This window comes from Amphiprion ocellaris, chromosome 6 (genome assembly GCF_022539595.1).
Source record: "Amphiprion ocellaris isolate individual 3 ecotype Okinawa chromosome 6, ASM2253959v1, whole genome shotgun sequence".
Taxonomy (NCBI): domain Eukaryota; kingdom Metazoa; phylum Chordata; class Actinopteri; family Pomacentridae; genus Amphiprion; species Amphiprion ocellaris.
Window position 1 is genome coordinate 3,157,910 of NC_072771.1, and position 14,368 is coordinate 3,172,277.

General features: G+C 34.8%; 1 protein-coding gene across 7 annotated transcripts in view; it reads right to left on the reverse strand.

Annotated features, from left to right (window-relative positions):
- LOC111586344 (ral guanine nucleotide dissociation stimulator-like) overlaps nt 1-14,368 on the reverse strand; it is an 87,524-nt gene that overhangs the window by 20,250 nt on the left and 52,906 nt on the right. For 6 of the 7 annotated variants that reach the window (XM_055011282.1, XM_055011281.1, XM_055011283.1 and 3 more), the window contains exons 2-5: nt 6,901-7,205; nt 4,966-5,040; nt 3,105-3,298; nt 756-880 (exon numbers count right to left, since the gene is read on the reverse strand). In XM_055011282.1, coding sequence (XP_054867257.1) covers nt 756-880; nt 3,105-3,298; nt 4,966-5,040; nt 6,901-7,205 — 699 coding nt within the window. The remainder of the gene's footprint in view (nt 1-755; nt 881-3,104; nt 3,299-4,965; nt 5,041-6,900; nt 7,206-14,368) is intronic. The other variant, XM_055011278.1, reaches the window with a different exon arrangement.

Genomic DNA, 14,368 nt, shown 5'->3' on the forward strand with positions numbered 1-14,368 from the left:
ATCCAAAATGTTTAGAAACATGTCCAAAATTACAACAAACCTCTTCAAAATGACTCAAAACTTGTGGAAAATACCTTGAAACTTCTCTAAAATATCTAAAACTTGTCCTAAACATTTTAAAACTCGTCCAAAATGACCCCAAATGCCTCAACAATTATCCAAAATGTTTAGAAACTTGTCCGAAATGACATCAAACCTCTTCAAAAAGACTCATAATGTGTCCGAAAACATTTAAAACTTGTCAAAAATATCTTGAAACTTGTAGCAAATAAAATGAGACCTTTACTTTGCTATAACTTAATCTGACCAAAACTGATCTGGTGTCAGTTTTTTTTTTTTTTTTTTTTTTACCAGAACTCAGATGTGTTGTTCCTCTTAAAATGTCATGTCTATCTGCAGAAATGCTGGAAAAGTCCATTAAAAAGTGATAAACCTGGACCTTTGAGGGCCTGAAACTCTGAAAACATTCATAGTATGAAGGTAAAACTTTCATGAAATAAACTAAAGTTACTGTAGATATAAATCAGCTGATTCTGAGGAGGTCTGGTAGGGATTTTTTTCAGCTTTGGTTGATTTTAAACGGAAAGAAAAACTGAACAAAAGAGATTTAGATGCCATTTCTTGAACTAAATAAGCAGCTAAAAGGTTGTTTGTTGTCTAACTACAATCTAAGTTTGCTGCAGCTTTATCTGCCATCGATCTGAACTGTCGGAAACAGCAGAGACTAAATGTGTTGCTACAGGAAACGTCCTCACCGCGTCCATCAGCGTGAACTGCTCGGCCACCATGATGGGGTCGAATGACAGGAAGCTGAAGGCAGGGAGCTCGTCCTCGAAGCCGCTCTCTTCCTGCGTAGCGAAAGGACAGCCGATGTGTTCCCCTGAAGAGATAAAAACAAAACAAAAACACATTTTTTAAGAGCACTGCCTCCACCTGAGGGCTGTACCACGGAGCCAGATCAGTGGGTTAGAAGGTATGTTGAGCTGAAAGTCAGAGTTCTTAGTACCATGAAGGTGGTTCTCTTTAAACCTGCTAGATCTCCATGGCAACTGATGCTGAGGAGCTAGATCTCCGTGGTAACTGATGCTGTGGAGCTAGATCTCCACGGTAACTGGTGCTGTGGAGCTAGATCTCCATGGTAAATGATGCTGTGGAGCTAGATCTCCACGGTAACTGGTGCTGTGGAGCTAGATCTCTATGGTAAATGATGCTGTGGAGCTAGATCTCCATGGTAAATGATGCTGTGGAGCTAGATCTCCATGGCAACTGATGCTGAGGAGCTAGATCTCCATGGTAACTGATGCTGTGGAGCTAGATCTCCACGGTAACTGGTGCTGTGGAGCTAGATCTCCATGGTAAATGATGCTGTGGAGCTAGATCTCCACGGTAACTGGTGCTGTGGAGCTAGATCTCTATGGTAAATGATGCTGTGGAGCTAGATCTCCACGGTAACTGGTGCTGTGGAGCTAGATCTCTATGGTAAATGATGCTGTGGAGCTAGATCTCTATGGTAAATGATGCTGTGGAGCTAGATCTCCACGGTAAATGATGCTGTGGAGCTAGATCTCCATGGTAACTGATGCTGTGGAGCTAGATCTCCGTGGTAACTGATGCTGTGGAGCTAGATCTCCGTGGTAACTGATGCTGTGGAGCCAGATCTCCGTGGCAACTGATGCTGTGGAGCTAGATCTCCATGGTAACTGATGCTGTGGAGCTAGCTCTCCATGGTAAATGATGCTGTGGCGCTAGATCTCCATGGCAACTGATGCTGTGGAGCCAGATCTCCATGGTAACTGGTCCTGTGGAGCAGGTTATCTTCAGCTGTAAGAAGTGTCTCCTTTTAAACAAAGTGTTTCCTGTTGATTATTTATGAACGATACAGAATATTAGCTGAGGGAAAATGTTTTATCTGCAAACTTGTTGAGCTGTACGCTACTAAAACCACTGAATGAAGTTACTTTTGTGCAAATGTGTGTTAGAAATAATCAGCTGCATTGATCGGTAAAATAAATATATTGCGCATAGTTTTCTAAAAATATCAATAAAAGTAAATAAAAATAAGTCAAAGTAAATTAAAGAATAAGTAGAAGTAAAAGAAAAATAAGTAAAAGTAAATAAAAATGTAAGTAAAAATAAAAAAAAAACAAATCGAACTAAATAAAAATAAGTAAAAGTAATTCAAAATATAAGTAAAAATAAATTTTAAAAAATATAAAAGTAAATAAAAAAGCAAAAGTAAATAGAAATAAGTAAAATAACTAAAAAAGGCAACAAATTAATAAAAAATAAGTAAAGCTAATTAAAGAAATAAGTAGAAATAGATCTAAAAATTTAAAGTACATTAAAAAGTAAAAGTAAATGAAAAAATAAGTAAAAGTTCATAAAAATGTAAGTAAAAGTAAATAAAAACAAAGTAAAAATAAATGTAAAAATTTAAAATGAATAAAAATATAAGTCAAATTAAAGAATATGTAAAAGTAAATAAAAATAAGTAAAAGTAAATAAAAATAGTAAAAGTAAAGAAACAATTAGTAAAAGTACATTTAAAAATAACTAAATCTCAATGAAAAATAAGTGAAAGTAAAAAAAGTGAATTGAAAAAAAATTAAAAGTAAATAAAAATAAAATAAAAAGCAAAAGCAAATTTAAAAAGTAAAAGCATTTCTGTCTTACATCATTTCACGGCTTTTTACCGTCATTATTTTTATTTTCCTCATAGTTCTGCATTAAAATGATCTGTTGCCTGAAGCAGCTGAACTCGATCATTTTATTTTGTGCAGAAGAAGAGTTAAATAACTTGTTAAACGCCTTCTTTTATGTGAACAGACTTTAAAGCAGGAAGGTAACACAGAAAACCACCTTTGTGATACCCGTTATCTCTGACTGAGGTTTTAGTTTTGTTTGAGCTGAATTACACAAAGAACTGGCCTCGCAGTAAAACCCTCTGAGCTCAACCTGAACTCAGCTCCTGAGTCTCTTCCTCTCTGGTTTGTTTTGTGAAACTTCCCCTGATAAAGCCTTTAACTGTGGCTACAGACTGTGTGGACGGACTCCCTGCCCTGCCCTGCCCTGCGCTCCCTCTCTCTCCTGTCCTGCCTTCATACCATCAGGATCAGGCTCACACTGCTGTCGGCGGTGGAAGTGGGCCAGCAGGTTCCGGGCTCGGCGCTCCAGGTCCGAGCCGGGGAAGTGCAGGTGAAGGTAGGACATCAGCTGCTGCAGACAGTCGTAGTTGGGAGGACTCCAGAAGTCCTCAGAGTACTGGTCCAGCCAGGCGCCCAGGATGGACGAAACAGTGCTGGAACACACCCAGAGACGTTTCAATGAATGATAACGCTTTAAAAATTCTTTAAAGAAGGACCACTAAAGTTATTATTACCCCTCTGAGCCCTAAAACAAAAAAAGGCATGTTTTCTGGAAGAAAAAATGACACCTTTTATCAAAGCCAGAAACTATTAAAACACAAAGTATCATCAGAATTTTAGCTTTATGTGACGACTAGAAAAAATACCCACATAAATACATAACAAAACCACTTTATTCTACATGTCTATTTTAAAATATATCAGATTCTGTAACAAACATGACAAATAGCACACAAAGAAATGCTGGAATATCAACTTTCCAACGGTATTTTAAGGAATTGCATGTGGAAAATTTACCAAATTTGAGTTTAAAACTCTAATATTTCATCAAAATCACCATACTCTATACGTTTTCCTCAAAATCTTTTGCACAATTATTTGCATTAGATTCTATAAAAGAGAAAAATATTCACTTTTTGGCAAAACTTGTGAACGACAGTGAAAAAGTACACAAAAAATTGCTGGATTTTCTACTTTCCAATAATCCTTGAACTAATCATCACTTTGGAAGTTCTGTTTAATCAAATCTAACCGTAACATTTTCATAAAAACTATTTTATTCTACATGTATACTTTAAAAATGCTCCAAAAATAAACCAGATTTTGTTAAAACATGCCAGAAAGCACACAAAGAAATGCTGCATTATCAACTTTCAGACGGTACTTGAAGTAATTGCATGACTTGTAGTTTCGTTCGGGAAAATTAACCAAACCTAAGCATAAAACTGTAATTTTTCATCAAAATCACTATGTTCTACATGTTTTACTCAAAATATCTGCACTAGATTCTATAAAAGACCAAAAAAAATCTTCACTTTTTGGCAAAACTTGTGAACGACAGTCTAAAAGCACACAAAGAATTGTTGGATTTTCAACTTTCCAACGGTCCTTGAACTAATCCTGACTTTGGACGTTCTGTTTAACCAGATCTACTCATAAAATTTTCATCAAAACCACTTTATTCTACACGTCTCGTTTAAAATTTGACAAAAAATTAACAGTTTGCACCAGATTCTATTAAAAAAAAAAACAAAACAAAACGCATTTCTTGGCATAACCAGGAAGCTGCATATTTTTTCAGACGCTGCATTAAAAGAAAACATTTAAAATCCGACCAGAACGGCTGAACAAGTTTCTGGAACTTGTCGTGTTTACAAACAACAATCTCAACAAAGAATTATCAAATAAATTAAACTAATAAAATACTACAACAAGTATTAAAAAACATACTTTAACGTGAAGCTAAAAAGACTGAACCACGAAATGCTTGAATAAATCTGTTTACCCAGCATTTGTCAAACAACGGCTTCCTCCAAGCATTGATTTTAATGCTAACGCTGCTAAATGACATCTGTTCACTGGTTTCACTCACAGACTTCCATAAACTACTGAAGAGATTCAGGTTTAGAAAAGTGAAGCCAACAACGCTAACAACCTGTGTCTGTCCTTCAGTGATTTATAACGTTTTAATCAAACTCTAGCAGACTCAGCCTGACAGGAAGAAGAATCGCCGCTATGACGGCTTTAAAGTGCTGATTTCCTGTTAAACCCGACAGGAGCGACGCTGTGAATCCACTGATTAATGTCCAGCTGAACTCACTTTCTCAGCTCGGTGCAGTCGTCCTGGGAGACTCTGTGAGCTGTGGCTGCAGGCACGTTTTGGAGCTTGGCATACCTGAAAAACAACAAGAGTTCAAGTATTATTAACCAAAATAATAAAAAAGTGACAATTAAAGACAAAATCCACTTTCTGCTCTCATTCATCTGGCAAGAAAATAGTTTTTTGACCATTTTTGATGTGTACTCTGGAAATAACAGTAGAAAACTACTGTATTAGTGTTTTATAACATAATATTTTTGAGCAATATCAGATTTTTTTAAACTGAATTATAAAAACCTTTGTTTTTATGAAAAGTAATGTATTCTTTTACACCATTTTGAGTGTAAAATTTCACGTTTTTACTGCATTTGAATCAGCAAAAAATATTTTATATATATTAAGGACTGAAAAGTAGTAAATAGAAAATCATTTTTATTACAGATACTTTCGAGATTTTCTATGTTTTGTTAAAATACAGATGATCTAGTAAAACCACAAAAAAATGACACATTAGCAATCAAAAACAGGCAAAACTGTAAATAATGTCCACATCAAAAATCTAGATTTTTACAAATATTAATTTGTTATTTCACAACATTTAAGTACAAATTTACAGTATTTTTTCTGCATTTAAATCAGCAAATAATATAATTTATTGGACAGATATTTATCATTATTTGAAAGAAACAATATCTGCATCATGGATTGATTAATTTATTTAACAGCCGTTTTACTGATTTTCTCTGTTTTGGTAAATTACATTAAAAAAATACGTAAATTAAATTAAATTAAAAAAAAAAAAAACAGCCCTAAATTGTCAATAATCTGTATTTTTTATAAATGGCAATTTGTTCTTCAAAACATTTGACTGTAAAATTACACTTTTGACTGCATTTACTTCAGCAAGAATTAATTTTCAAGTATTTGTTGTTTATATTATAGACTGAAAAATGGTAAATTTTTTTTAAAGTTATTTTACAGATTTTCTTTGTTTTGGTAAATTACAGATACTTTAAATAAAGTCCACATCAAAAATCTACATTTTTACAAATACTAATTTATTATTAATTTGTGATTCATTTTCTGTTTTTAAATCAGCAAAAAAAATTAATTTATGGTACAGGTATTTGCCATTATTTGAAAGAAAAAATATCTATATTATGGGTTGATTCATTTACTACAGATACTAACGAGTAAAATCACAGAAAAAAGTATCAATTTATATGTTGACTGTAAAGGAAACAAATCAAAACTATCATAACGTCCACATCAAAAATCTGTATTTTTATAGATTTTTTTAAGTGATTGCAAAAAAGTACTTTACTGTATTCAAATCAGCTAAAAAAAAATCATCATACAGATATTTATAGAGATATTTTTAATTATTTTCACAGTTTTTAACATGTTTTATTTAATTTGTTCATATTATTCTCATTTAAATTTCAATTATTTACTTATCCACATATTTATTTTATTTATTTACTATTATTATTATTATTATTATTATTATTATTATTATTATTATTATTATTATTACTTTTAGCCCCGTCTTTATGGCCTTAGCCTCCAGTTTGTTTAATGGTTTAACTAACTTTGTAAACTCTAAAAGGTGCTATACAAATTAAGTTAAGATTTTTGTTACATTTTTACTGTCAGATTTTCAGTTTCTCTCTCTGAATATGCTTTTTTACAGTGGAATTTCTTAACTTTCTCTATTTATATAAAGCAGATCATTCTGAACAGCAGATGTACCAATAATCTGTACTAATCAGGGTGTAGTTTGGTAAAAAGTACAATAACTCCATGTGAAATGCAGTACAGGGGAAGTATTTGGTGTCAGAAAATGAAAATACTCAAGCAAAACGACACATCTTATTTTCTGACTGCTACAGGCTGATTTCTCAGAGCCAACAGGTGTGTCTGCCGTCATCGTACCTGTTGAGCAGGAGATCCAGCACCTGCTTGGTGGAGGCGAAGGAGCGGTAGGTGCAGAGGAAGATGGTGACGTAGGTGGAGTCTTTGCCCCTGAAGGCCGACACCATGTACTCCACCAGCCTCTCCAGAGTTCCCGCCTTGATGGTTCGCACCTTGCAGGTCTCGTAGAGGCTCAGGGCCGAGTCCGTGTCCACGCCCAGCCATCGCTGCCCCTTACTGGCCGACTGGTGGAGCTGCACCTTCCTCAGCGTGATGGTGAAGATGGCGTCCTCCTCGGCCTCCTCGCCGATCTCCTGCGTCGAGCTCTGGAGGACAGACGACAAGGAAATTAAGCATTTCACTCCAAACAACCACCTCAGGTATCAGCGTTTCTTTAAGGCTAAACCTTCTTTAATACAACCAGGAATGGTGCACCTTAATTCCACCGTCTTTACCTGGATAGACTTCAAAACTTCACCGCGAAGATTCTTCAGAGCTTTAAAATGTTCTACCATCTAGGCTGATGAAAAAGGGAGCTCCAAACTTTGAAATAACTTGAAGCTTCTCCACCATAAACACTTGTAATCTCCAGATGTAGATGTCGTCAATGGCTTCTGATTGATCTAAAAAGTCTTAATGTTTAAGTAGTTTATGATTTTTTCATTTTAGAATTGGATCTTACAAATTGTTTACCACTTTTGCCTTCTTTTTTAGTATTTCATATTCATTTTAGGGATGTCCTCAGTTAGTCTCAAACATCAGGATCTGAGCCAATCAAGATATTTTCCAACCGATTGTTATCTTTCGTTTATGTAACACAGGTGTTGCAAAGTAAATTTCAAATAATTTTCTTAATAATCTGCAGCAATATTAATAATTGACACAATAAGGACTTGGTCATATGGATACTGATCCCCAGTTTGTCCTAAACACATGAGGTCTGGTCAGAGGTCATTAAGCATCTCAGAAGTCTTTGTCATGGTGCCTCTTGCTAAATAAAACCCCTAACAATGTGCTCTCTGCTTGCTGACATCAAGTCTAAGCTGCGCCTCCTCAGATCTTTACAGTATTAAACAGTAAAAAAGGCTCCATCTGGTGAAACAACCAGGTTCTACAGTGAACCGACGATACTTAAAGTGTGTATTATCGAGGAAAATGGTATGGAGTTGGGACAAAACATAAGGGAACATAACGGAAGAGCACAATTGTTTTTTTTACATCCGCCATAACATAGCTCTTGTATTGTGAATTTCAAATTTGAAGTAATTTTCTTAATAATCTGCAGCAATATTAATCAATAATTGACACAATAGAGACATAGGAGTATGGATAAAGATCCCCAGTTTGTCCTAAACACATGAGCTCTGGCCGTAGGTCATTAAGCATCTCAGAAGTCTTTGTCATGGTGCCCCTTGTTAGCTAAAACCCCAAATTTTCACCTGCCATATCCAACGCATCCATCTACAATCACACACCGGAGCTCAGTACAAACTATAAAAAACACCATTTTCATAACAATACAGGGGAATCTCTGCATAAACCAAGCTTTCTGTGTAGATTAGAGGGAGTCTGAAGTTAAGAAGACATCTCCAACCCTTTGATTACGACCATCTGCCTCTTTGTCCCGCCTCCTCTGAGTCACACTCTGTGAATCATGTGAACAAACAATAGCTTGTTGCTAAACAGAGCTGGCAGGATAACGGCGACGACAATACAAGCTGCTGCTGAATATCCCCAACAAGCTGCCTGTGTGGTGAATGAGAGCCACTTGTTGTTGTTGTTTTCTCCTGAACAAACCGCTGGAGAGCGTTGTGATGTTGACACAGACGCTTTCATTCGTTACCGACGCGCCACAAACTTCCATTTCATCATGTGCAGCTCCAGCGTTAGCTCCAGTTACACAACAGAAAACCATCAGAGCGTTACGACACCGACCCACAGCTCAAAGACGACTCCTTTGCAGAATAATCGGACTAACTTCTGACGGCTTAAGAGTGAAACTGCATCTTTAGTGATTATTTCCTTTAGAGCACAAAGCGCTGCTGAAGCTCTCCACAGAGCAAAGTGGGGTATTACAGACACTAAAAATAGCATTTCAGGGCAATAATTCCTTCAGAGATTTGGATTGTAGCACAGAAAAGCATTACTGCACACCAAAATAACATTAATTAATGGCAAAATATATGAAGATGACACATAATAATGAAGATTTATAAGAAACAGGGCAACAGAAATACCAAAAAAACACAATGCATTTCTGAAAGTTAATTTTTTGAAGCTCTAAAGTAAAAGCAACTGCTAAATCTCCTCTAATGTGACACAAGCATGATATAATTATTACATAATCGCCTGACAGCAGGTATTTGAGCCAATTGCAATGATTTTAAAAACTTAGATTTTTTATTCACCTGCTGGACGAAGCGCACACAAATGTCACTTTTCAGTCATTTGTGCCTCTTTATTCTATTGTTTTATAGCACAGATTGTTCATCTTGCAGTGTTTAACTTCTAATATTCAACATTAATGGCATGAATTTAGCAAAAATCTTAGCGACAATTAACTCAGAGGAGGCAATTTGTTGGATTTACAGCAAAAACATGCTTTCAAAGGTGCTAAATCTACTGAATTTAAACCAATCAAGCCATAAAATTAACACAAAATCATACCTACATCCTCAATTGCAATTATTTGTACAAGAATAAAGCTTCAAGTGAAATTTTATGATCATGATGACAGCCTTAAACAACATCTAAAATCTGCACATCAATGCAAAGACGCTAAAATGTGGCTCATGTGATCCAGATGTTGTGAATTTGGCTGCAGTTTTGTGTAAAGATGTGACTGAGGAAAGTAATACTGGAAAAAAATGGAAGCAACTTGATTAAAATTATAAATCAGGTGTGAGACGGGATCAATGTTGGAAGAACGACAAATCATTGCTGCAACACAAGTACCTGAGCATCACTTTTACTGAATATTTCCACTTTTTCTGATTTTAAATTATAAAAAATTCAGCTACAGATTAAAAACTGGTAAAAAGCACGAAAAAGTACAAAAGGAGAAAACATCAGCTCTTAGTCTGTAAACGTGAAACTGTGCAGAGGTCAGTGATACTGCTTCATTGATTTTAGAGGCCTTGAGCTGAACCAGCTGTGATTTTAGAGCTCGTATTACTTTAAAGCAGGGGTGTCCAACATGCGGCCTGAGAGCCAAAAGCGGTCCTCCAGAGGGTCCAATCTGGCCCTCAAAGTGTAAAAATTAGAGAAGACATTAACTGTAGATTGTAAGTTTGTAAAACTATAACTAACTTAAATATTAACTTAAATAATCAACTAATTTAAAATAAATTCAAGACAAAAACAAGTTGTTTTGATCATAAAGTAAAATACTAGATTGTTCATTGTTCGTTTGTCGTTTTGTGTCTCATTTTTGTAATATTTTGTCTTGTTTTTGTTGTTCGTTTTCTTTTTTGTCGTTTTGATCATAAAGTAAAATACCGTGACTAAATGTTGTGTTCCTTTGTAGACACTCTGATCTATAAGTTGTAATGTATAAATGATAAACTGAGGAATAATGTTGAAATTGAATTTGTTTTTCTTCAGAAATTTCAGGTTGTTCATGATGTTTTGTAAAAAGATAATTCCTTAAATGTGAACATTTTTGCACTAAAACAAGGGAAAAATTAGGAGTTATTATTATGCTGTGATTTCACTGGTCACTGAAGATCAAACTGGGCTGAATGTGGAACCAGAACTAAAAGGAGTTTGACAAAGGCATGAAAAGATCCTGAAAATAGCAAGTTTCTGACACTTTATGATGCAAATTTGTGACTGTTAGTGATTGGATTTGGCTTCTTCTCAGAGTAAATTGGAAAATCATCTTTGTCTAGTATTAAAAATGAGGTGTAATTTCTTAGATATCCGACGCTAGCAGCTAAATAATCTCACAGCAGCATGCGTTTGCATCAGTTTTAGAGTAAACCCAGCCCTGCCTCTCTGAGCGCCGAGGCTTTCTAACATCCAGCCTAAATAACAGAGGAGTGAATCACTGAAGCCTCCTCAGAGGAATGTAATTTAACTCCAGTCGTCTTTCACCGCCGCTTGTTGTGCATCCCGGGAGCATTACTCATCACTTCCTGCTTCACCGACGGATCTTTTTTTGGTCGCCGACGTCCACGCCCTCTGTTGGGCCTTAGTTACCATGGAAACAAGCACAAGTAAGGATGGATTCAGAGTGTCGGAGTGTCATCAAACATCGCCACCGGCCTCAAATGTACTAAAAAGCCAAATATCCACATTAAAACGGATGAACGAAGATGCTGAAGGCTCAGGATGTTTTAAAATCAGCACGTTAAAAGCTAATAAAATAATATCAGGAGAAGTTAAGTTTTCATTTATTCCATGGGAAAATTGGCAGCCAGAAACATCCTTAGCGTTAAGAGACAAAAGAGATTATTTACAGTTTACTGATCTTTTTGTCAGAAAATATCACTACAATGACAAAAAAAAATATTAATAAGTGCCAAAAAATATTTTTAAAAATATGGAGAATATTACTAAAATATCAGAAAATATTAATAAATGTCAGAAAATACAAAAATAGTTTACAGAAAATATCACTAAAATGCCAGAAAATATTAAGAAATGCTATTCAGGTTTTATAAAACAGTGTTTGATAAAAATCATTTTTATAATTTTCTGAAATTTTTTCAAAACTCTTAGTAAAATGTCAGAATATATTATTAACATGACAGAAAATATTAATAAATGTCAGAAAATATTATTAGTTGCACTTTAAAAAAGAGCATTTTTCACTACTAACAGTTTAGAGATCAAACGATGCTTTAATGCAGATTTAAGGTGAAGATTTCAACCTAAATTGTGAGAATTTGTGTATTTTTTCATTTTTACATCTGACATTTTATGCAATTAGTCATTCTTAATAATCAAAAATAGAACTTAAAGTGCACAGAAAGGTAGATAATATCATTTACAAACACTTCTGTACGTTTTGCACTAGTCAGAGAGCTGCAAACAGATAAATAATGTGGATGAAGGTGGATTTAACACGACTGTTGAATTTAAAATAACAGATCCTGTGTGGATTTCTATATGTCTGAGGGTTAAATACTGAAGATAATCACCAGCTGCAGCTTGTTTTAGTTGGATTTCTTTTGCGTTTCATGAGATAAACCAACAGAAAGTGGATAGTGGGTGAGTCACGTAGGCAGAATTCCTCTGTGGAGGAAGGACATATGTGACAGATAAATGGGCAGAAACAAACCCTGCTCGGCCGTAAATAACGTCCCGTACGGAGCTTATCAGCTCCAACCACGGAGGCCCAGCCGCTATCGCTCAGAGCCCCAAAAATGCAGCGTTCAAGGGCATCCGGCCGCTCCATTCCCAGAATAAAGCTCCTATTCATGCCTCTGTTGCCATGAAAACCAAAACTCTCTGTACCACCTGAAACATGGAGCAATCGATAGTTTTTAAAGAAGAAGAAGAAGAAGAAGAAGAAGAAACCTCAGAGGAGCTAAAACTGAAGCTGAGATCCGCTCTGGACTGTAAATAATAAAACAAACAACAAGAGAAGAGATCAGTCCAGTCAAAAAAGAGATTTTTATTTGGTTTAGAGGTTGGTTTAAATCACAGTAAAGGACGGATGGATGGATGGTTTTTCTCTATTGCCTTTAATTTATTTTGATTTATATAGTTTAGATGCACCTTAAATAAATAAAATATTTGATGTGTTTGGCCATATTTTTCCATACAATTATTAAGATGTGATGTTTTTCTAATTTCAGACTAGTTTCCATTCAATCGACAATAAAATGAGTTGTTAAAAACATCTTTACTTTATACAGAATATTATTTTTGAAAGAGGTATTTCATAGAGATTCAACATGTTTACTGAAACACAAGGAAAAAAATACTGTAATGGCTGTTAAATAAATACAATTTCTGATAATTTCGGCCAGTTTTTTGCTTTTAAATGTCAAGATTTGGTCCATTTTTGTCATTTATTTAAAGGATTTAAGGTTTTACCATATTATCAGTGCAGCAGCTTTCCAGAATATGTTCATTCAGACTCACTAATCGCTCACATCTACTCATAAATAATGAACTAACAAGCATGATTCTACAAAAATAGTGCAATTAATTAGTCTTTTCCCGCTTATCGTATATGAAAACCTTGGAAAACATTCCTTCTTTGGTACAAACAATCAAGAGCGATAAGGATTTCTGTGTAAATTGGAGGGAATTCCCTGAGAAATGAGCTCAGGAAGCCGCTCTACTTTCTCCTTTCGGTAAATTTAGGTTTTGTTTGGCATTCCTGCAGTCCGACTCAGAGCTTTAGTCGACCAGATCGGTACCGTCACGGTTCAAAACAGCCAAGAAGAAGCACCTGAAAGTTCTACCAGGCAGAACAGTGTTTAAAAAACATGCAGCTCAGAGTTTAAACCCCAGATCAGAGCTGCAGCAGAAAGTCCTGTGATCTCCTCATTTTCTCCCTGCCTGAGGATACGAGCTACTTTAAGACAATCAGGAGACGTGTTTGCCGACTTTTCTGGATTTGTCCTCAAACATTTGTCATTTTTTCTGCTCTTTAGGAATGATGGAGGTGAAAAACTTGATGCACCAACCAGAAATCCTTCACCCTCGTGTCGTCCTGTGGGTCAAATTGACCCGTTTTTAAGTTTGAAAATGTGGAAAAAAATATATTTTTACAGTGAAATGTCCACATTTTCAACATTTTGGGGAAATCTTTGAACATTTTTTTGCTGGAAAAAAAGAAATGTAAAAAAAATGTTTCTTTAATAACATTCACAAAAAAACTACCAAAATCCAGTGAATTTTGCTGGAGTTTGGATTTTTCTGAATGTTATTAAAGAAAACATCAGAAGTTTTACTGATATATATGGAATCATTTTAGATATTTTTAGGATTTTTTTTGGAAGATTTTTAGTCATTTTTGAAAATATTTACAAGAATTTTCTTGCCAAATTTGGGGGATTTTTTTATTTATTTTTTTTTTTTTAAATTAAATTTTTAAGGGAAAATTTTAAGGAATTATTGGAATTTTCTTCCTGAAGGTTTTGCAAATTTTCAAAAATTTGGGGAATTTTTTTGCTGAATTTTTGGTTTCTTTTGAGACAAGGAAACAATATTTCGCATCATTTGTGTGATTTTGGGCAACTTTATTGAACGTTTTGGACAATTTCTGAGCAGTTTTAAATCATTGTTGAATAATTTGGGATAATTTTTTGTAATTTTGGAATATTTTTGCATCATTTTGAATATTTTTTGAGTAATTTTGTGTCATTTCAATGCAATATTGAACAACTTTAGTGTAATTTTGAACATTTTTGAGGGCTTTTCAACCATTATTGAATAATATTTTGCAGATTTGGTGCCATTTTGAACATTTTTTGGAGCCAATGTGGAAAAATCTGAGTAAATGAGCAATAATCCTGCTATAAGAAACGCT